Source organism: Lagopus muta, chromosome Z (genome assembly GCF_023343835.1).
Source record: "Lagopus muta isolate bLagMut1 chromosome Z, bLagMut1 primary, whole genome shotgun sequence".
NCBI lineage: Eukaryota > Metazoa > Chordata > Aves > Galliformes > Phasianidae > Lagopus > Lagopus muta.
Window position 1 is genome coordinate 54,862,363 of NC_064472.1, and position 24,472 is coordinate 54,886,834.

Sequence of the window (24,472 nt, forward strand, 5' to 3'; positions counted from 1 at the left end):
AAGTGGCAGGAACAGCAATGGCTGAGCTGGTGAAAAGAAAGGAGTGAAGTGCCAGAACTGCTTGGCATGTGTTTGTCGCATGCTGAGATAGCAAATCAAATCCAAACTGCAACAAAGTAATCATAAAAAAGAATCAAAATTCATGGGACACAATCTGCCATGTGTGAGTCCTTGCTTGAATTTAGAGTTTGCAGATGACAGAAAACTGAGAGGAGTGTCTGGGGGTTGTGCTGCTATCCAGAGGGACATCCGTGGACTGGAGATGGGGCCAACCTCGTGGGCTCAGCAGGGAGAAGTGAGAAATCCCATCTGTGGGGAGGAACAATACCAGACACAAGGACTGGAAAGAAAACAGCTCTGCAGAAAGGGGCCTGGGAGGCCTGGCGCACACTAGAGTGTGCCATTGTCACAAAGGCCTCTTGGCTCCTTCAGGCAAAGTGTCACTAAGCAAGTTAAGGGAGGTGATCTGCTCGTAGTGAGGCTGCACCCAGATTGCACTGTTCAGTTCTGGACTTCTCACAGTAAGTGAGATCGCCCAAGAAATAGCCACTAAGACGATGAAGGTGATGTTCATGGGTTTGGGTTGGAAGGGACCTCAGCACCCACCCAGCCCCAAACTGTGCCATGGGCAGGGCTGCCCCCCCCAGCTCAGCTGCCCTGGGCCCCATCCAACCTGGCCTTGAGCGCCTCCAGTGATGGGGCACCACAGCTTCTCTGGGCAGTTGTGCCAGGGCTTCACTGCCCTCCGAGTAAATAAAAGCAAAACCTTTGGATGTAGAAGCCTTCCAAGAAGCTGTGTTTCCTAACTTATTTGACTGAGCTCCGCAGAGCTCTGGAGAGGGACTGCTCGCACTCAAGCAGTCTGTGCTCTTGGCATTTCAGACTGGGGCTGTTTCTAATATATATTTGTAAAATCCAGCCTGAGATTTTGCAGGCCTCTCACTTTACATGGTGCAAAGCACACAGCTTTCCCCATCACCTCAGTAGCAGTGCCTTGGGCTGGCACTCAATCATGAGATTATTTGCAGCATCTCTTCATGAACTACCGCAACTTGAGAAGCATCATCTGCAGCACATTCCTAAATCATTCATCTGGGTTTTTATTTTAAATGATGCAGTAACTGCTTTCTAATGATTCAAAAAATAACTTCAGTAATGAGAGCAAGTGTGCAAGAGAGCTTTCTGCTCAGCCTTGCCAAGCTTCCATACAGAATTGTAAAGGTTTCATTTTGGAGTGTCAAGATTTCTGCTTCAGAGACACAAGAAGAAAAAAAGTCCATCACAGACCTTTAAAACAGTCATTCAGCTATCGGCCAGGCTGTTCTAGAATCCCAAGCACATTTCCTTTGCATTGTAGACACTGACATTCATGCTGATGGTTAAAGAAGGTATTCATAAATGTTCAGGCCAGAGGGGGAACGCTGTGAGCGCACAGCATGATCTGCAATGCACCAGGCATGAAATTTCACGCGGTTATTTCTGTATAGAATATTTGACTACTCTTTTAGAAAGATTTATTTCGGGAAAGCAGGTGCTACCACGAGTGTTCGTTTCCCTCTGTTCAGAACAAAACTGCCAACAACCCTTCATTTTTTCAAGGAGAGGGGTTTTACCCACACTCCTTAATTACAACTGTGACTTGGATTTGGTAATATGGATTCAGTGCTTACGTTGTACTCTGCTGCAGGTTGGATCAATAGGACATTTGTGTATAAAACTAAGCCTCCACAGAGAACTCTGTGAACTATTAGGCTAACTAATGCCATTAGGGAAAACCATCAACAGATGGAAATCAGATGCTGGTGCCTATTTACCAAAGCTGAGGATCTAGGCCTTTATATGCAAGTGGAGGATATCTTTCTTTTACATGCTTGTACACTGACCTCTAGTTTCTGTATTTTATTCAGCAATACATTGTGATATAACTACATGTCTATAAAGGAAATAACCTCAAAAGTAAGGCTTGCACCAGAGTTTCTTGAGTTGCTGTGTGAACTTGGAGAGTTCTGCAAACATACAATAAAGGACAGATCTGTTAGTGGAAGACTGGCTGGTATGAAGAAAGGTTTCTGTTATAACACTGATGCCACCCCTTCAACATCGCATTCATCTGTGCAAAATAAACAATTCCTAGTGATAGCAAAAAGCAGAGACTGTTGTTATCTTGGGCTGGCAGACTTCACAACATATGACAAGGGAGAGAATTTTAAAGCAGCAAAGGATACAAACTGTTTTTAACACCAGAAGCCAACATCTCCCAGAGTCTGTTTCAAGGGAAAGGGCGTAAGAAAACCAGCAATTTATTTTTCATTCGGACAGCAGAGAAAGACTTGGGGCATATTTTCACAACTCTTTCATATCTGTATCATTACACAGTTTTGTTTGCCTTCCATTCCTTGCTTTCAAAGAAGTCTGGGATGAATCATACACAGATCATTCTGCTATCTGAACATTCCTTCCGGATGGCATCTCCCTCCAACGCTTATTGCCCTGCTCAGCAAGGCATCGTCTGTTCTGTGCAGGAATAGAAGCATTGTTCAACAGCCTCCGTCTGCCTTAGACATATCCTTCCAAAGAGCTGTGCTGCACTCTTGTAGTAAAGTGTCTAATTTTCACATGTTTAAGACTGTGCACTTTCTTATCATTTCCACGGTGGTATTGGGACTGGCTTCACCATCATTCCCACTGAGCTATTTAGGTGCTCAGCTCCACTGTCAGATTCCAGAAATACCAACTTTTTAAGACTCATGCACAATGATTTCAACTGCAATTTTGTAGAAGTAAAAAATCCTGGAAAACAGTTAACTCACTCCCACTGGAAGACAGGATTAGCTACAATTAATCTTTGAGTCCAAGCCGACACATCTGATGACCTGATCTTAATGACCACCAAAATCAAAAGCTTTGTGCATTTCCATGGGTAATATACCCCAGAATTCTCTGCAGGCAATCTTGCTGTGCTTTTCTCTCATTTACTTTTCTCTTCTGCCAGTTGCGAAGAAAGTAAATGCATCCCTTCCTTTTTTGCAGCACCCTGTTATGGACTTTGGAAACGTGCTACAGTTCTTGTCCTACAGGCCTTCTCTTAAGCAACACAGTTTCTACAAACTTTCCTCGCAGAGCTTTAAACCTGTTGTTATCCTCCACTTCTAGGCTTTCCTGAGCAGGCACTGCAATCTTTAACAAATGAACAAATGTAGTGTGCTTTGTTTGCCACATGAAAATGAAAGTGCTTCATGTATTGTTGGTTAAGACCTTAAATACGTGCAGTGGAGAGAACTCTGAAGTTGCCCCCTGCTCATAACATTTTCAAAATGAAGGTTGTAAATTAGGAAGGTAAAACAGCACTAGAATTAGGAATGTGTCTGGGATTGGGCAATTCAGGGGAATATAGCAGGAAACGAATGCCTAAATCTGTGTATTTCTTTGGCATTGCATCACAGTATGCCTCCTAACAGAACAGGTTTCTGCTGTGTTTACACCACTCCTTGGACACAACCCTACAAGTAGGAAACATGCAGCTGGGTGCACAAAGCATGTCAGGAGACATGCAGAAGTATAATGTGCTTGTGTAATTGCAAGATCCTTTTTTCTACCTTATTCCAACCATTTTTGTTGTGGATTCCTATTACTTGCAACATACACAAGCTTGGGCTCCCTTGTAGGTCAGTCTGACAATCTTTCAAGACACGGTATGTGTCATCTTGACCACCACGGCACTCTTAACTGCCTGAGGAATCTGATTCCAGCACCAGTCAATATGCTGGCAGACTGGCTTTGCTGCTGTTGAGAATTAACTGCAGAGTTATGCATAACACACTGCTGGACTGAGAACAGCAACATAACTTTGTAGTTCTCTGCTTCATCATGTGCTCTGTTACGGAAACAATCCAGTATATCATTTTGGAATCATATGAGGTCAAAAATGTGTTCTGGTTTAATGAGAACCAACGAATGTTGTGGAACAGGTGCAAGCAATCCTTCTCAGTTCAACTTTCTACTCTCTGCCTGCTGACTTGTTTTGCTCCTGGTTTTCCAACTTCTACTTCTGAATTCAGAGGAAGTTCTTCCTCTGCTGACAAGCAAGGCAAATACACAAAATATTTTCGGTAGGCAAAATAAAGTCCACAAGGTTCTGGTAAGCACCAACACCTGATGCTATTTTTCATTCTTTTTTAAGCAAAAAAATCTATTTGATGAAGGGGACACTGGAAAGGGAACACGAAAGGAGAATATATTAAATACTCCAGTGTTTTGACAAACAGCTTTGCAATAGGAGCTGCAAGTATAGATAAATGCTGATGAAGAATTGAAGTGCTCCTCTGTGAAGAGCTTTCACTGTGAAGAAACCAGGGAGCATTCCATTGCAAGTGGCATGATAATGTAATGATAAAACACCATTGCTAGGACACAGAAAATCAATCAGAATGCCAAATCAGATTTGGCATAGCTGAATTCTCATCAAGTTTATTAAAAATTAACAGCTCAAAATAAACAGTAAGTAAGCTGTGTAAGAAACAGCTCAAAATTTTTACTTTTCCAATATTTCACAGTAATTACAATGACTGTGTTAGAAATGTTGCCCGAGATGACAAAATAAAGCATGAAACCACAACTTGAGCAGTAAATTTGAATCTCATTCTTCTAATCAGTGTTAAATATTTATTTGTATCTTCTGAAAATATTTTAACTTGAATAACTTATATACAGTTATCATCAAATATTTCAGAGATCCGCTCTCAGGGACATGCATTTTTTTCCATTACAAATTCTTTCCATCTGTGAAGTCAAAAACTTGACAGGATTACAATTTTCTGATAGAATCTGTCCTTAGACTCTTAAAAGATCGTAGTTGTAAAACTTGCAGGCTGATTGTACACCGTTTAGTACAGAAGTCAGTGACAACAGAGTTCTGGGCACTAAAATCATGAGGAATTGGCTTTTTCCATTTTAAAGAACAAAATACAAAAAAATACATACCTGAGAAATTATCCCTTATGATGCAACGTTTATGTTTGCAAGTAAATGGCAAGAGTAGGATTTCACATCTTGTTCTTCTCAATTAGGCAAAGTTACAGTACCACTTCAGAACAACATGACAGGTTTTTGTCGGAAGCTGTATAATTCACTCCAGTGCCTCAGTGGCAGGAGACCTCTGGAACACAGAGAGCTAGCAGGGAAATGTATGCCACATGCTCCAGGATGAAAACTGCAAGGAAGACCCAGAGTGCACCTGGAACGATACAGTGCTGGAACAGCCCCACAGCAGCGGCCTTTTCATCTCTTAAGAACTGTACGTGTCTGAATACAGAGCTGAACATTGCACACCAGCAGAATGCAAGCCACACACTCAGTCTTGCCATGTGGAAGAGCTGCAGATCAATGATAGCCCTTCTACTTTCGTAAGAAAAGAGGGAATCTAGATCTGTTGCAAGAAAGCAAGACAAATGTTTAGTACCTTGATACTAGTTCATAAGTAATCCTGGGTCTGTATCACATACATATCACCAGTAACACTAATGGTCTCATCTTCCCTGCACAGCAGGACTGGAACAATCCTGCTCATTCCATATGAGCACAAGTTCATATGAAAGTTATTATCCCTCTCCAAAACAGAAAACAAAAAAGCTTATTTTGCTGACCAAAAACGTGACCAAAAATGAGAGCTGTCAGGCCTGCACCTTTCCCAGTCACAGCCTAGCATACACTTGCACTTGATTTGCAATTATGCTGTTGCAAATTCGATGGAGCAGTCGGTATTTGTACACACTTCTGTTCACACTTACGAAAAGAGCTATGATTCATACTGACCTTCCGTGAGCCCCTGTTTAACAGAAAAGTATCAATTCCCTCATTTCTGAAGAGCAGTGATAGATATGACCCTTTAAAGTCTGCTCAGCTCCTACAGAGGGAACACCAATTGGGACATCAAAACCAGGTGGTGTATTTTAATGGGAAATACTTTCCTGCAACATACGCCCCCAAGTTTTTAAGAAAGAGAGAAATGAACACCTAACATTCCCCGTTGTTAATACATGTAGTTAGTTCCTGAAGAAAAAACCAACTGTTACTGGAAGATCTCTGATGCAGATTGTGCTTTTGATTCTTCCTTCACTTAATATTACATCAGAACACAACACTTGCAGAGCAGGGGGGGTCACACAGGTTCTGAATTAAAACATTTCACTCCAAAAGGCAAGCCCCTCACATACTGTAGCAATACATCAATCTCAAATTAAATGCATTTATGGGACTCACAGATTGCATGTTTAAGAATTGTAAATCCATGTGAGCTCCTCAGAAAAAAACAAAAAACAAACAAAAAAACCCAGAATATCTTAAGGATTTTCCGTCCTATCTTTCTTGAGAAGTGAATGGTCCCAAGGTTTTAATGATCCCCAGATCAAGCAGCTTGGCCATGGGTTTTGCTTTTATATTCAACTGCCCATACACTTACTGATTTTGTACACTTTTACTTTTGGCTTTTCTTCTCCTTAGTTTCCACAATCTGCCTTTAATCTTTAACTATGTGTACAACTCACAATGAACATGTAAAATTATCTGCAAAAAATGGAAACCGTCTCTTCAGGAAACAGATGAGGAGATACAAAAGCAGCAGTTGGGAGACAGGAAATTACAAACTGACAATTTCAAGGATACCAGACACTTTCTGGGAGCAAAGAGACGTTCAGTAGATTTGAATGACTTCATCCCATTCATCGACAGGCCAGACACCGTTGTACTGCACGTTGGATGGTGAGTTCTTCCAGTCCCATGTCTTGACAGGAACCTTCCAGTCTGGGCCATAGTTGGCTTCAACATACTGCAGGGTCTCACAGGGTACATGGACCTTGAGTTCTACAAATTCAGTCCAGCACAGAGTAAACTTCGGGAAGAGATACCTGCACCACAGAAGGACATGGTCACCAGCAGAAGACATGCTTAGCACATGTAAGTCAGTCTGCCAAATTACATTTGCAGCTTTTTTTCTTATTTCATAGTTTCCTACCTATGATGCATCATTTACCAACTGGACAGGGTTTTTATCAACAGTAGCTGGTTAGTATTTGCCACATGTTCTCAAGGAGGAGCATTTCTAATTCTACTGCTGTTTACTCCCTTGCTGTTCTCCCTTGTAAAAGAAATTAGTCCCTGTCCCTACCTTTCCACTTACAAACTGAAATTAAGCTACCTTGTTTGAAGGATATCAAGATATTTGACATGTTTTTTGGGAAGGAAGATTTCAAATACAGCATGAAAGACTTTTCTGTGAGTCAGGCTTGGAAATCAAAGGTATAATTTTTTATAAACAAGTTTTTACCTTTCTTCAATCGCATGAAACAAAGCATTCCATTTGCCTTCAGTGCCTGCTTAAACAGTGCCAGACTTGGAGCAGCTGCAAAGAATTAAGATACAGCTGCCACTCTGCACTTTCTGAAACCCCCGTGGCCCATTTAAATTAATATATATTATACCAAACCCACTTTGTTTTTTGCCTGCTCTTTTCAGCAGAGGGCCCAGTGTAGGCCCCACCTACAGATAAGCTGATACTACTGGAAATTGACAGCTTGGTCAGAATGACATCTGATAGGAACCCTATATGTTAAACCAAAGCATATGCACCATTCCTGCAGAGGATCACTCCCACTTCTTAAGCCTTCCACAGGAAAAAAAAAACTAAAAAAAGTGTTCTCAACATTATTTTTCACAGGTCAAAAAATGGAATTAGAAGTAGTTAGCACTTCTGAGAAAAGAGTTAAAAGATTTGTGCATTTGCATGAATTAAAAATCTAGCAAGTTCCTCCAAGTACAAAGCCAGTATTTTATCTAAGAGCTGAGCAAACAATTTCAGAAAATAAAACAACCTTGCTTTCATGCTTTAAATGGAGGTGAAAAAGAGTGATCAAGCACTTTTTAATTTATATCTAGGGACTGACAATTAGCTTTAAACTGAACTAAAAAGAGGGAAAAAAAGCCAGCTACCAAGGGGGAAACAAGATAAATAAACTTTATTAGTGGGTCTATAATCATCAAGAAGATATTTACTTCTTATTTACCCAGGAAATCATTCATCTATCTGAAGTGGGCATGCATGCATAAGCAAAAGCTATCAGCACACAGCTGAAATAATACATCCTCCAAAGAATGAACTCTAAATAATCAATTTTAAGGAAAATGAACAGATAATTTAAACTAAACTACCTACCCTGCAAATTCAAAGCCAGTTAGAAACTCCATGAAATTATTTAACTAATTCTGAAATAAAATGCTTATATTCCCTAATGAAAAGTATTACTTTCATTGAGGCATTCACCTCTGGGATCCTTGTTCACTGTTCAGGCATTACAAGTGGCTTGGCCAGGGCTGGGTGCTTTTGTGCACATACACCAATCACCATTCCTTCTGCCAATTTCAGTCTCATGAATCAGAAAAGATTTTATGCTTACAGAAAAGCCTCTATATTAAGCAATTACAGAATTAACTCATTTTAAGGATTAATGCATACAGCATAGATTTGATTATTGGGATACGTTTTCATAAAGATATATTCTGTGCTAAGAATGAAACCATCAAGTACAAATCTTCTAAACAAAAAAAAGTTTCAGTTCTTGTTACCTCAAAAACAAAATTACAGGGATTTATGAGTTTGCCTGCCTCTGCAGTGTTGTGAGAGTATTTCTATACATAAACATGTAAACCACATAGCAAGATTTGTATGGCTTGGAAATCCACTTGCCAAGGAAGTAAAAAGAAAAATAGCTACTGAAAAATATTTTCTAGACTAAATGAGAAATAATTCCATTCTTCATACTTTTATTTAGTAAGATATGTAGAAAATACATTGGCAAAAATATTTAGCTTTTTTGGAAAAAAAAAAAAAAAAAAAAAAGATTTTACCCTCCATTTATTAAAAACATAAATATCTCTGCATAGAGCCACCTTCCAGATCTGTGATGATCCAGCAGCAATCAGTCTCTCTTCTGATACAAATGAACAGCAGGTGAGATTTAGCATGACCAAATTTAACATGACCAAACAGTCACTTCACTTTTGATTGACCTCTCTACTTCAGCTAGTCAAAATTTTGAAAGTGTGATGGCTAAGAAAAATGGAGGGTCCCAAAGTCTGCTACTGAAATGCAATTTTGAAAGAGGATGTCAACTTTACTGGAATGAAAACAGCTATGAAACACAAGTACATTTCTGGTCAGCTGCCTGAAAAATACATTTAAAAAAAAATCCTCCATGATCTTGTACAGAAAGAAAAGAAGAAAAGACATTATACTTGCTCTAGATAGCCATAAAACTGTTGTATTCTACAAAACATATTACATTTCCTATGCAGGAATATTCCAGTAATTCTTCTCCTGGTCTATTTTTAAGTGTACTTTTTGACTCTGCTTGTCAAAGTATCTTCCCCAATCTTTGTTTATCATTTCAGAACAAATAAATCTACAGCAAGGAGTCACACACTATCACTGTCTGGATGACAGTGCACAGCTCCTGTTAGCTAACAGTAAGCAAATGCAGTTCAGGCAAAATGTGAAAGATAATGATATCCTATGTAAGTCAACAAGGCTTTCAACCAGTCTACAAGTGTCTCTGGGAGAAGATGGGTAATGGAAAGAAACAAATCTAATTATCAAAACCTCTATTCAGCAAGCTGAATAGATTAAGAAGCTGTTGTACTTACTTGCTGTTTTAGCACTGAAAAGAATGAAGCAAGAAATGTGGTATTCTATTTAAAATCCCATTCTCAGAACTTGAACAACAAGAAGGTCTGCAATAATTATCTGCACTGCTGTCACATCATTATAGTCAATGAAGTATTCCAGATCATTACCACAACATCCAAAACTATGGAGTTTACTTTGGAAGGACAGCTGAGGCTTTCTGGCATAACACTTGTCAAGACAGATGCCTAAGGATTTGTTTTTCACTTAGCATGTTTGTAAAACAGAAAAAGGTTTAAGAGACTTCTTTCTCATCTTAAACCTTTAACTTAGCCCTTGCACACTCCAGATATCATCTGGCTCATACATGACATGAAAAAGTTTCAGATCTCGCAAGAAAACTAGCATTCGACAGGCCCAGCACCTCTCTAGCAAGGCATGGTATTGTTCTCTTTCTACTTCTGAAGTCTCAAAGTACAAAAAACTCCTCTGATTCTCCCTGATACGTACCACAAAAAGCACAGACTTTGCCAAACGAAAAAAACACAATACAGAATGCTAACACTTAAACCTAACTCGTTCAGTTTCTTTCCAATTAGAGGTATAAATCCAGTTCATACTTAAATTTCTTGCCCGACTTTGCCTGAGTTCCGCCATTCCATATGTAGTCATCTTCTTCATAGAAGAAAAAAATGTCAAGTTTCACATCATCATCTCCCTGGAAAGAGAGTTCCAAACTGTCTTCTACCTGCAAGACAGAAATACATACTATATGCACTCATAAAAACACAAGGCTACTGAAGCCAGCAGGTTTCAGGGAACAAATTTATTTTCAATAATGCAGTGAAAGTGCAGAAAATAAACCACCACAGCAAGTTCTTTATTTTTGGTGCCTTGAGAAAACCACAAATTTTCTGCACCTCAGTGAGACTGACTTCTCTTTACCACCCCAAAGCTCTGGCACTATCTCCTTGCTTTCTGCCACAAAGTGAACACAGAGCTATCTATTCAATGACCAACTGTAATGTCATTCTGCCTAGGCAAGTAAGCCAGAACTCCAGCAGTTTTCCAGGAGAACACAAAAGAGCTATGTGCAGAAAGGCAGAAATCTAAAACAAACCATTTTCCATTTAGATGCTTTTGGTAAAACAGGTGAAAGCAGAGAATGATGACCTTTCATTGCCATGAAGTCTGCTACTCTATTTGGAAAGCACCTAAACATAGCCCCTTCAAAAGAAAAGGTATTATGGTAGGGGTTTAAGATAAGAATTTTAAAAGTGCCCGTGTTGTGTGTTAACCCCAGTATGCTGATAAGCACTGCACAGCTACTCACTCACTTTCCTTCTCGCTTCCAGGAGGACAATGGAGCAGGAAAAGATGAGTGGAAAGAAAAGCAAGAAAACTTGTGGTCAAGATAAGGACAGTAACTGGTAAAGCAGAAGCTGCACACACAGGCACATCAAAATAAGGGACTAGTTTGTTACTTCCCATTGGCAGCCAGATGTTCTGGAAATTCCAGGTAATCATAGCTTTCTTATGCATAACAGATACTTGAGAAGACAGATGCCATAATTCCAAATACTCTTCCCTTCTTCCTTCATTATCCCAGCTTTTTTTATGGAATATCCCTTTGATCAGTTTATCTGCATTTGCCTCTGTCCTCTTCCAATTTTTGTGTAATAACACCATGCTAGAAGGGAGCATGATAAGCAGAAAGGGCTTGATGCTGTAGAAGCGCTGATGAGCAACAGATAAAAACACTGGGATGTCCTTAACACTGTCTTGGTTGCAAATCCAAAACATAGCACCATACCAGATACTAAGAATAAAATTAACTGTACTGCAGCACAAACCAATATGGTTTGCCACACAAAACTCAAGTTAGCTCTAGCAATACTGTCCATTTAACACCACAACAAATTAATTTTTACAGCTGCATGTGCTCTGCATCAGGAATAGAAAATGGCTTGCTTAAGGCTCCCAACTACCCTCACACAGGTCATACAACAGCCTACTGCAATCCATACAGAAATTGCCACCACCTGAGAATGCCATTTGCTAAAAAGGCTCACATAAAAGAGCAGAGTAATATCAGTGAATAAGCAAGTGATTAGTAAGTATTTTCATTTAACACCTACAATAGCACCGTCTTTGACAATAAAATGCTCACTAGCACCAGCAACGATAACTTTAATTGTGGCTAAACCCTCACATCCCCGTGCTTTTGTTTGTCTTCTACCTTTACATTCCACTCTGCAGCTTACACTCCAGAAAAAGATAGTAAGGGTGCACATAAGCTGATAATGGACTAGCCCAGTACCTACCTCAAGCAATCCTTCACTTTCTGCTATCTTTGCACACAAGACGCAGATATCTCAGAGCTGTTACCAATCCACTCTTACAATCAGCCACATCCAATATCAAATTCTATCTCAAGTTTCTCCAGCAGCACTCACACAAATTAGACCCCTCTAGAATTTTATAAAATTTCTTCTGTGTAAAATTCAGACTCCCCAATCAAGATTGAAGCCAGAATGAAGTAAGAATGGTGTCTTCTCACACAGTGTCCCAGAGAACATGAAAAATCAGAAAGTCTACATGTTTAGGTAAAACATTAGACTGCAGGAGGAGATTTCAGATATCCATCTCTACATAAAAGAACTGTAGCAGTACTCAAACTTACTAACCTACAAAAAGACATATTAAGTGAATTCTTCCTTATCTGTGTACCTTGCCAAATTTGTGCTTTAAAGGTAATCCTGCTTTCTGAAAGGCTGGGATGATATCAGCTTTGTAGTCCCTTATAAAGATCCCCAGGTCCACATCTTTGCTGTAAGGAATGACACTGCACTGTCTATACCATCCTGACAAGTGGAAAAAAGAAGAAAAAAAAGGAATTAGTTAACTTTGGAGCTGAGAAATATATCACAAAACAAAGGCAGTACAAAAATGACCTATCAAAGGGTAACCAGCCCGAAATCCTCAAATGAGGTCATAAATAAGACTCCTGCTTTCTCTGGTAACAAATGAATCACACTGAAGAAAACAGAAGGACTAACAGTGGCACTTACAGCCACCTCCTTTCTCTATGAAGCCAGGAATGAAAAAGTACTAACTCCTAAAATGAAAATATCTTCAGCTTTCTATTCTAAATGTCTTCAGGAAAGTATATTCTTTATCTGGGTCCAAATCTAACAAGAAATGAACAGCTGTAGGGCTGTAGCCATGCTTACAATTTTCAACAATTACTTTAAATAGATTTGAAGCACTACCGCAGAACACTAAGACAAGAACGGAGACATTCTTTAGTTTGTTTTATTAATGCAGTTTCAGTAACTGTTCATTCAGAAAATTATATTCTCTTGGCCAAAAAATGTAAAGGTGACTTGCTCTCCTGGGCTCCATCAGGAGAGGGGTGGCCAGCAGGGACAGGGAGGTGATTGTCCCTCTCTACTCAGCTCTTGTGAGGCCCCATCTGGAGTACTGTGTCCAGGTGTGGAGCCCTCAGTACAAGAAAGACATTGAGATTTTGGAAAGGGTCCAGAGGAGGGCGACTAAGATGATCAGGGGGCTGGAGCACCTCCCCTATGAGGACAGGCTGAGGGAGTTGGGCTTGTTCAGCCTGGAGAAGAGAAGGCTGCGGGGTGACCTCATTGCAGCCTATCAATACCTGAAGGGAACCTACACCCAGGAGGGGAGTAAACTCTTCAAAAGGGCTGACAACAGCAGGACTAGGGGAAATGGTTTTAATTTGAAGGAGGGAAGATTTAGGTTGGATGTTAGGGGGAAGTTCTTTACTAGGAGAGTGGTTAGGCCCTGGAACGGGCTGCCCAGGGAGGTTGTGGATGCCCCGTCCTTGGACGTGTTTAAGGCCAGGTTGGACGGGGTCCTGGGCAACCTGATCTGAATGTGTATGTTTGGTGGCCCTGCTAGGCAGGGGGGTTGGAACTACATGATCCTTGGGGTCCCTTCCAACCCGGGTGATTCTGTGTGATTCTGTGTGTGTGTGATATGTGACACAACCTATTTCAGAACCTATTTCAGTAAGGAAAGGAAAGATACTTCTTTCAACTTTCAACAGAATTAAAAGCTTGTAGTGCCTATTCTACTAGGTTTTTTATTAAAAGACCTGTGTTTAAAAATATATAAATAGATATCAAATTTGCATAAAAGCTCAATGATAAACATGGGAAGAAAATCAGGTGACAGCCTGTAAGAACATCTGAAAAATATGATCATCATTGTATCTTCCAACCAGCACTTAACAAATTGTAAGCCACACAACTTAGAGAATTTATAATTACTTTCCAGGCAGAGAAACACAGAAACTGCTGGCAATCCTTAATGCTTTACTTGGAATACACTCACAATCTCCAAGGCACAAGTTTCTCAAGAGAAATCAGGAAATCAGGTTAAGAGAAAAAGGCCTTATTTTAATAAAGCTAAAACAGAACATCTGCTTCACACTTCACAGATAACCACCTTCCAGCTGCTAACCTCAGGTGACATCACAAATGCAGCAGAGGATAAAATGTTTAAGATTTGAGATAAATTAAAAATGTTTTACCAAGGCACGTTCCACTGCTCAGCCAGAACTTTACTCCCAAGTTATTCAGTGTCAGGGCAGCTAAATGCAGCAAGGATTTTGCTCTTTTTCTGAATTCCACTGCATCAACAGAGGCATCATCAGGATACACCTGGAAAGCAAAAGTAAGCTGCTATGAGAGAGCAAATTTCTCCATCCATTTTTCTGCATCTTAGGAAAAAAGAACGACCTCTGAAAATTTATTTAATATCTGGGCATTATCTTTTCTCACACACATGGTTCAGTTTGAGAACATGCTGGAACTGGAATCGCAGGTCAAATTTCAACTCTGAAATGTCAATATTTGTCTTTTCCAAAGTACTGTAATGTAAAGTCACAGTAAAACAGAATAAGACTACATATATTAGACAAAGATAGCGGTAACAACACACAACTCCTAACTGCTCACACAGAAGCCAATACCCACAGCCTAGGGGAAAGCAGGGATGCAGTCACATTTGAGCATATTACAGGTTTATTTGGCGCCACCAAGTGTTACAACTGGATGTTCAGAACTTCTGCTACAAAACCGCAGCAACGCGAATGAAAAACTTGAAAAGAAAAGCCAAAACCATGGAGGCAGTCTGGGCAAACATTGCCAAATCAAACATGTAAACAATGCACTGACCACTCAACTTCAGAACCGATGTTACTAAGAGCTCCTGGGTGACATGCACCTCGATAACTTTCAAAATAGAAGCCAGCTGCTTATTTCAGTATTGAAGTTCAATATGCTTTCCCAAGCACACTTTCTCTACCTGTGGCAATTACTGCCTGGAGGCTTCAGAGAATCTGAAATCAGAGCTAGGAACACAGTATTGCAATACGTTGCTCAAATGAATGTAAAAGTAAGGATTGTTCAGAACTTTGAGAAATGCATAAGTAACATTTTAGACTACAAGATGCAAAAGATCTCATTAAATCTGTTTAACGGTGAGATTATGAGAAAACTGTGCACAGGTTAGTTACCCCTTCAGAAAAGGGGAAAAAAAACACACAAGTCAAAAAGAAAGACCGTGATTCTTCAGTTAAAGTTTTTGTTTATTACCATGTACTGAATTATGTTGAGTCCCAGATCCTATGGGTTAGTTTATGCACATGAAAGGTTGCATTTAAATAGAAAAGTGATGAACTGTTTGTAGGTTTGGGTCAACTGGTGAAAATGTGCATTATATCTCAGAGACACTACTTGATTACCACTAACCTGAAAGAAAGCCCGAGCTTCTCTGTACCTACATTCAAGAAATCTAGAGTGTGACATCTCTTCTAGAAAACTGGATGGATTTTTTGGAATTTGAACTTTTAAGTCATCAATAGAAACAAGCAGAAGTTCAGGCCTGCACGGAAAGAAAGATAATAGGTTACTCGACTCAACTCCTTTAGAAACTACAAGCCATTTTGTCCTCTAGCACTGCTCGAAATCTTAAAACACATCTCTCTCAGTGACTCCTCTGTCCAAACTTACTCAAAATGAATTAAGAAACAAGAGGAACAAAAGCTTCAATACATCCTCATACCCTTCCAAATTTCATTTAGAAAGAAATTCTGTGCCTGTAAGCCCATACTTACCTTTTCAGATCAGCATTTCCTTTATAACTTTCATAACTTCCACTAAATTTGTTCAGACCTGCTGCTCAATGCATTGAAAATTCAGGTTATTTGGCTGTCTAAATACGAGATAGACTTTTAGAATCAAATTTCAACCTGTCCACAGAGGCTGTTTGCCTTTGAAGTTTAGAAGCCATTAAGTCTTCACAGTGAGTGAAAAGAGGTATTTAACATCGTACACAGTCATTTTTAAATGTTTAGGAACACAGTCCATATAGCTTCCATGTTTTAAAAGGAAGAAAAAGTAGTCTCAGCTTTAAGGAAAAAACCATAGATTTATTTTGACCTGTGAAATGTCTGGCTGTTTTAGCATAACATAAACACATGCCATACAAGAATACTGCTCTCAAAGCATAGTGGTACGTGCTAGGCTTTGAAAACAGTGACAAGATTTGCCACCATCTGTATTTTCTGAAACGACTGAAAATTGAAAAGTTGCTATTGAGAGTGCTTTAACAAAAGGCAGATATTTACAGTAACTTCACCAATGGGATGCAAAGTTTAAGCATAAGACTAGGGACAAATAATTTCAAACATTTGTGCAAATAAGGAGTTGGAGCAGCACTTTACAAATCTAGATTACGAAGTATTTGTTGCTGCTTTTCTGCATGATACAAATGTCACTTCTCTTTATTCACATTCTTTAATACCGGTCATTTATTACATTATTACTAAGCAAATTTGTGTTGCCTCCCATTTTCATATCTGCATTACAATTTTGGATGCACGTGATTGCAGGAAGAACACCAAATACGCACCAGTTATTACTGTATCTCCTGCCACTTAGTTTTTCCTCTCTCATTTCTCATTTACAAATGATGAGAAACTCTCGTTTTCAATAACCAATATTGGATTTACCTTCATAAGTTTACCTTCCAGGCACTCCGAGAGCTAAAACATTCATGATTCATTTTAAAATTTATAGAAAAGGCCAACTTAATATACAAGAGAAAGAAATTATTTTGGAAATGATGCTACAGCCTTTTGCCTCCTTTGTTGTGAACTCACCTTTCATACGCTCCAGGGTAGCGACCAAAGTGGAGCTTCCGGAAAGACACAAATTTTCTGTCCATATGTTGCTTGAGCCTTAGGGGGCCATGCCAGAGGAAATTACCACTCCTCTCATAGAACACCACCAGGTGAATGGCATGAGACGCCAGTTTAAAAATGTAGTGCAAGGGAATTTCAGTGCCAGACAGGTCATCCATCCCATCCAAGCGAGGGTCCTTGTTTAGAACCTTTAGCCACTGGAACCCCATCTTCTCAGCAGTTCTAAAAAGTCCCACCTAAAAACGGGAGAGGCAGAAAGGCAGAAAGAGGGAGAGAAGCTAAACAGAAGAGAAACCAAAACTGAATGCTAATCTTATTAACTGACATTATTCCCATTTTTCATTTTCTAATCAGATTTAAGCATCAATCACTCAACAATTTGTTACAACCTAAAGATTAGCAACCATAACCAACTGCTGTATTTCCTTTTCTTAGATTTTGACCAGCAAATTGTCAATAAAACAACACAGTGAACACTGTCTTTCCTCAGCCACTACATTGTGCATTTTGTAGCATCAACAAAAAAAACTCTTCGTTGAAACTCTACATAAATACATAAATAATATGAAGTGTAATCTATGATCTTTACCATAATTAAAAGCCATTTTCATTACTGCAATAAAAGCACTCACACAGTTATCAACAGATTTTAAAATTTTAAATATATTAATGTTAAGCCACTGACTTTCCTATTTTCACATACACGCCAAAAAAAAAAAAAAGAAAAAAAAGAGTATGAAGTTCTGCCTGGTAAGAACTAATCAATCAGCACCTGACAACCCTTTCAGTTACTCCTCTGCATTATACAAATAGCTAAAATAAGCTACAAAGGAATGTGGAGATGGAGTTCTATTACTGTTCTGCTACACGATCTTATTCTCAGTTCCTTTAATTTCTTTACAATAGTAAAACCATTGTCTGATCAGCTATGGAGCATCAGCACTCTTTGCTTGTTTAGGACTGCTTCAGTAAAATGGCTACAGATCATTTTAATATTCCTTGATGGGGTTGTGGAGAGGGACATGAATGAAAAAAGGAAAAGAAAAAAGCTGTTTATCACTGGCATCTGTAGTTTGTATAATTTAACCCCGTATGTATTTCCAGATGCCACAACTGAGGAAATTATCTGGGATTTAATTTTGTCCTTCATCCCCTACTATATCTCCACTTTTAAATGCATCCACTTAAAAATCTCATGCTACTGAAGAAAAGCACCAGGTGCTACTATACTAGGTGACAAAACAAAATGGTGCAAATACACAGATTTACTAAAATAAATGTAAATGAGCGGATTATCGTAATCTTTCCAGCCCTGTCACATTAATACTTGCATTTTATCAACAGATCTCCAGATTCAACATTTATTATGGCTCTATCTACATAACAGGCTTAAAGATTTCCCCTTCCATTTCAAAATATCAATCTCTTTTTCTTTTTGGGGGATGCCACCTTAATACAATTGCTTCCAAATACTGCAGATAGCCTCTTAAGAACCTTTTGTTATCTCAATAGGCTCTCAATACCTATTTTCAAATCAACTGTGTGACTTTCTTCAAAGCCAGGGTTACCATTCTCTTTCAACAATTCATGTGTTTCTAAAACTTCAAAGGCTAGTACGTGAATACCTTTTAATTTAAAAGAGTTTCATCTACCATCATTCTTTGGAGATTTACAGCAAATTGTGTCCTTAAAGCAAACATGGAAGCATGATGACACAAAATCCTAGAACAGTTAAATGCATTGAAATACACTATGTGAACTGAAGAAAAGAAACTCACTTCATGTTTCCACGCTTTGTCCAGTAGTGCAAATGTAGTGAAGTCTCTTGGAGCACAGAAGTACTTGCATTCTGGACTAGGACCATCAGAAGAACTTCTGATCTGTTCAATGTCTTTATCAATAAGTCCCAGAATTAAAGGATCAATCAAATACACTGGTATGTTGTGACTGGATATTAAGCCTAGGAACTTCCTAACCACATGCTGTTTAACAGAGGAGAAAACTAGAATTAGAAACATCATTTGTAAGTGTATATGAATCAGTATATTAACTCTTGACCAACTGATAAAAGGAAATCTTATCTCCCAATGTGCCTTATCTTATCTGAGTGTGCCTTTACTTCCATAAACAATTGCAGAAATTGAAATTTCTTCTTTCAGATGAGCAGCCTGCTCTCAAGCACTCCCTATCTCTAAGACTAGAGGAAAAATCTTTCATATTCACTGAAAAATTTCCAGAAATTAAAGCGCTTCAGAGTGCTGTAATCTAGAATAGCCTCTAAATTAAGCTCTAGATTTTTTTCCAGTTCCAGATCAAGTTGGAAAGCGCTTAAATAAACTAACAGGTGACAGATGTAGATGGAACATATGGGCGCTGAGGGAACTGGCTGATGTCCTTCTGAGGTTCCTCTGGCACATTTCGAGTCTAGAAAGAGCTAAATTCCATACCAACTCCAGAAAGAAGGCTCTGGGGAACTCTGGTCAGTTTTATCTCAATCCCCAAAAAGCTTCTGCAGCAAAAGCCCCTGTAACGTTACACGTAAGCATACAGATGTCAAAAGTGTGACTGCGAAAGTCAGCCAAGTGCAAACTGCACCTAATGACCTCAGCTGCCGTGGAAGAAATAATTAGCTCTGTGAGCAAGGGGAGAGCAATGGATGCTGTTCACATTCTGATTTTAGCAAGTCTGTTGACCTACTCCCACACAGTACCCCTGAACCTCAAGTGGAGAGATACGTACCGGGTAAGTACAACAGAAGCTGCATGGAGAACCAGCTGACCAGCAGGCACAGGCCTGGTACCATGTCCTACCAAGCGCTGGTTACTACTGGCATCTCAGCAGGGTTCAGTCCTAGTCAACACTGCTTTGTAACTTTATTAATAATCTCTACAGTAGCAAGGAGTGCATTCTCAGAAATCTGGTAGACTACACTGAACTAGAAGATCATTCAGTATGCTGGAGGGCAGGACTGCCATTCACAGAGACCAAGAAAAGGTCCAGTGACTCATACTGATGGTGACAGGAAGCATAGCAAGGACAATCTGGGCAAAGGCAAAGCCTGGCATGTGGCATGGGTGAAATTCACCTAATAGGAAAGGCTGGGGCAACTGAACATGAGAAACTGCAGAAAAGTACCTAAGTGTTCTAGGTTAAAACAAGGGCAGTCTACAAAGTGCCAAAGACCGGAATTAGGAAGACACAACCTGGAGATCTAGTTCTGCCTTTAATACCAGCATAACTAGGAGGTACAGAGAGGATGAAGCCAAGTTTTTCTCAGAGGTGCACTCCTGCAGGTTGACAGGCACATGGTTAGAAAACAGGAAAATGCAATCAGATGTTAGCAGAATTTTTTCCCAGTATATAATCAGATGCCCAGAAAGGTTGCAATATTTCTATTCTTAGAGCTATTGAAAGCTTAGCTGGCAAAAGGCTGAAGCAACCAGATCTAGTTGGCTCAACTCTGCAGAAAGTGCTGAACTTGCATCCGCTTCTGTGGATCTAACAGAATGATCATACGGTTAATAGTTAAAAGCAAGTACACACAGGTTGCCTGGCCTTTATTGCAACAAATAGGTTGTGGCAGATTTTCCACACAGACAGAACAGATCTCTCCCATCTCACCATATACAACCGAGTTTATGCTTAACACCTTAGGTTCAACAGAGACCTCTGCTGGAAAGAAGGAGGCTAAGCCGGTTGGAAAAAAAAGGCAACCACCCAGCAACCATAACAAAGAATGGCAAATGAGAGAAAGAAGGAAACTTTACAGTCCTTACAGAATCATTTAAAAGACCCAGACAATTACATTTTCAGCTCATAAGTATAGTACTAATCCTTCATGGAATGCTCTCAAACAGTAATGTTTCATGCAAACACAGACTGCATGATGCAGTCACTCTAAACCAAAAACAGGAAGGGCTTTAGCAAGTAACAAGTAATAAAAAATAAAATAAAAAATCAAGACTTGTATGAATCCTGAAAGCTTAAATCTTCGTACACAATTACAAGTCAATCACTGTGACAGTCTTAGCTTGGTCTGCCAGTAAGTGGAGAGAATAAACTTACTCTAATCACAAAACATCCTCAGGAAATGAAGTTCTTTCTTCCATGATTTTTCCTGAGAGACAAAGTCAGCTATGATTTACTTTAACACTACTAGGAATTGTGGAAATAGAAGATAAATTTTAGAACAGTGTTGAGCACCTGCTGTCATTTACACCACTAATAAGAAAGAATGCTGCCCACTATCAGTAACACTAACTATCCTTGATGCACCTTTGGTGCACAAAGCGTGATTTGGCAAGGAGGCAGGAAGAACACAGGGCATTCAGCTGTGTCCACACTGCCTAAAGAGTAAAATATGTACCAAGAAGGCCCTGTGCGTGGGGAGAGGACTTTACTGACTTGACTCAGAGGAGAATTCTGATCAAGTACATTTAAATGTCCATAGCACAGGGACAATTTACACCAGTAACAACTGCAACTGCTATTAAAATTGTAGCTGAGATGTTTAACTGCGAGAATTAAATTTCATGATGGAAAACACAGTTCAAATAAGGAAAAAAAAATGTTTATAACAGCACTGCTAGGCTTTATGTCTGTTATATCTCAAGGTTTCTAGATAAGGCACAAAAAGGAAAAACAAAAAGGCCTGCTGTCCAAGCTACTAGTCCACCAAACTGACCCTGGTCTTCCAACTCAAGCTCTCATACTCTCACAATGAAATTGCTGAGTCCATCCAAACGGATTTCATTTTCCAACTTCCAATACTGGCACAGGATTCTGACTTCAGAGAGGTGAAAAAACATGAGTGAAGGCAGAACATGGATCAACAGATATAATCAGGAGAGCAGCACACCACATGTGCTTTACAAGCAGAGGCAAGCCCACACCTTTAGTGATTTCCACTATACTCAGCCAAAAGGTAAGCAATATGTTAGCCTTATTTCTGTAATTACAACAAGCAGATCAGACTGATGAACAGGAAACTAATCTGTACAAAGATGTCTACTTTTTTTTCTTGTTACTTTTCCAGGAGAACAGGTGTTTCTACTTGGAACTTAAATCAGCAGGAAGAAATGATCATAGTATCAAGCAGAAACTCATTCACATAGAGTAGTTTGGACTCATCATGCAGGGACTCAAAAGGAAGGAGCTCTAAAGTAAAAAAAATGGGACCATGGACCATTCTGCTCAATTACAGATAACCCTGTTAGATCAAGTTAGAGCTAAAGAGAATTCTGCCTAAAGAATGGCAGGATGGAAGCTCCACTGTGACTTTATCACCTAACACCACATTAGTGGTTCTGAAGAGGATGCCAACTCCAAGAATTGCAAGAGCCTTTGTGCCAGCAAGCAGTCCACAGAACAGCTGGTTTGGATTTTTTCCAAGTACAGTTCTTAATACAAACACCATTCATTCTGCTCAGCAGAAACAAGGCACTTAAATGGCTATTTTGCTAACTAGCAGCATTATTATAATCATACTGCATCCAAAGCAAAGGGCAATCAGCTCCCAGCACAGCTTCTCCTTAATCACCTTTGCTATTCTTGCAGGAGGAGATCTGTCAGTGAAAGACTTCTCTAAATAAATACTAACTACAAGTACCTGAGTATCTGTACTTAGGTACACCACATACAAATTTGTATTCAACTGACTTTTCCTTTCCCAGGACCAGTGTGATGTTCTAGCTGCAACGAATCCAGCACATCTTCAGTAAAACATAAACTAAAGCATGCAATTTTGAGTATGTAAGGGCACTCTTAACACTTGTCCTGAATGCTGGAATGCAGCAAGTAGCAAATGCTGAAATGCATAATTCTCCTGCTTGTGAAGAGCTTTATGATCCATCATAACCACGTAACAAGGACCACTTAGCGGCTGGCTAAGTGCATGCAGCAAGAAAGAAGTACTACCCTGTGACCTGCTGACTCTTCTATCATGACACTATCAAACAAGCTACAGACCAAAAGGCCAATCTTCTCAATACTTTGTCTGAAAGCGCATGAAAGCCTAGATCAAAACTTCAGTCAGGAGACTTGATCCTAAGAGTGTAACGCAGCAAAGGACTGCACACGGAATAGCTGTTAGGCTGCAACTCTGTCTCAACTCCACAGTGAACAGTTTTGAAACATGTAACCACCTCACTCAGTGAAAGAAGCATCTTTCAGTTCTTGACACTAAAGCACCCTCAGTGAAGAGGCAAGAGCTCTAGGCTTTGCACGTGCAATTCTGTGTAAGCTCTCTGAGAACGCAATGGAACCATGCAGTCAGTGACGTACATACCCATCTAGTGTTGTCTTGGCCAGACTGGCCTCCTCTGGCTTTTGAAAAAACTGCTCCATTCTATTAAAAAAAAAAAAAGAAAGAAAAAAAAAAGGGAAAATAAATAAGTTCCAGCTGAATACCTGCTTATGACCTCTTAACAATATTTTCAGGGGCATTTATCCAGTTAGCCCTTTATGATTATGCTTACTGTTACCCACCTACAGCACTAGAAGCCTACTAGAAACCAAAGCCTACTGCTGTATTTATTATTTAGATAGGCTGACACGAGCTGTGTGGACAGGATCAGGTCTCGGGTTTGTGCACTGAGGTCAACAGCAGGGTGACAAACACCGGCACCGTTAGGCAAGCACCACGGGGGCAAAGCAGCAGGACAGAGCTCTCTCTTCCCAGACGCACAGCAACTTCGCGGTGCTGGCGCTTATTGACGCCGTGAAGTCACGGCTGCTAGCTGCTCAGCTTTCAGCCTTCACAGACCATGAGGAACGCATCACCACGGCCTCGTTCACCATCACAGACTGCAGGAAAGCGGCCAAAGACGGGCGCCTGGTTTTACCTTCTGCGACAGGTAGAACTTGTAGTAGTAGAGCTGGAAGAGGAGGAACACCAGGCTGGTCAGGCTCAGCACAGCCAGCACCGCGTTCTTGTTGACCTTCTGCATCAGTCCCGGGGCTGCACGACAACGCCGCCCCACAGCAGCTCCGCGCCTCTCATCTTCCCCACTGCGCAACGCCCCGCCGTCGGCCTGCGGGGAAACGCGGGGGAGAGGCGTCGCACGGCCCTGCGGCGCCACTCGGGCCGCGGCAGCTGCGCTCAGGTGGACATCGCAGCGTCGAGCTCCCAGCCCCCGCGCCGGGCCCCCCGCGGCACGGAAGGGCCGCCCTTACCTGCGCCTCCACCACCCGCGCCGCGCCGCCCGCTGCGCGCATGCGCGCCCGCCCAGGCACTGAGGCGCAACGCAGCCCCGCCCGCCCTTCCTCCCCCCGTTCTCGCCCCGCCCCGCCCCCATCCCCGGGGCGCCCGCGCGGCAGTGAAGGCAGCGTGCTACAGGTTGAGGTGTACGCATCAGATCTCAGCTTTATTCAGTAACACAAAACGCTGGCAACACACACGCGCCAGAGACAGCAGAAGGCGCCCTGCCTCCAGCGGGCGGCGACGGGTCTGCGGGCAGGGGGCTGCGGAGGGATGGGCCGAAGCGTGATGGCAGATGAGATGAGATCTGGCAGAGCGGCCCGGCCCGTAGGAGTGAACTGGGGAGAACGTCTGCCTC

General features: G+C 40.7%; 1 protein-coding gene across 1 annotated transcript; it reads right to left on the minus strand.

The window, feature by feature from the left end:
- Positions 1-4,418: 4,418 nt before the first annotated feature.
- FKTN (fukutin) lies at positions 4,419-24,135 on the minus strand. The gene is made up of 10 exons (XM_048931071.1): positions 24,090-24,135; positions 23,759-23,947; positions 23,203-23,262; positions 18,695-18,898; positions 16,875-17,152; positions 15,463-15,595; positions 14,241-14,370; positions 12,404-12,537; positions 10,294-10,421; positions 4,419-6,902 (listed from the first exon to the last, which is right to left on the minus strand). The coding sequence occupies exons 1-10, from the start codon at positions 24,129-24,131 to the stop codon at positions 6,689-6,691; spliced, it is 1,512 nt and encodes a 503-aa protein (XP_048787028.1). The 5' UTR covers positions 24,132-24,135; the 3' UTR covers positions 4,419-6,688.
- Between the last annotated feature and the right edge of the window lie 337 nt (positions 24,136-24,472).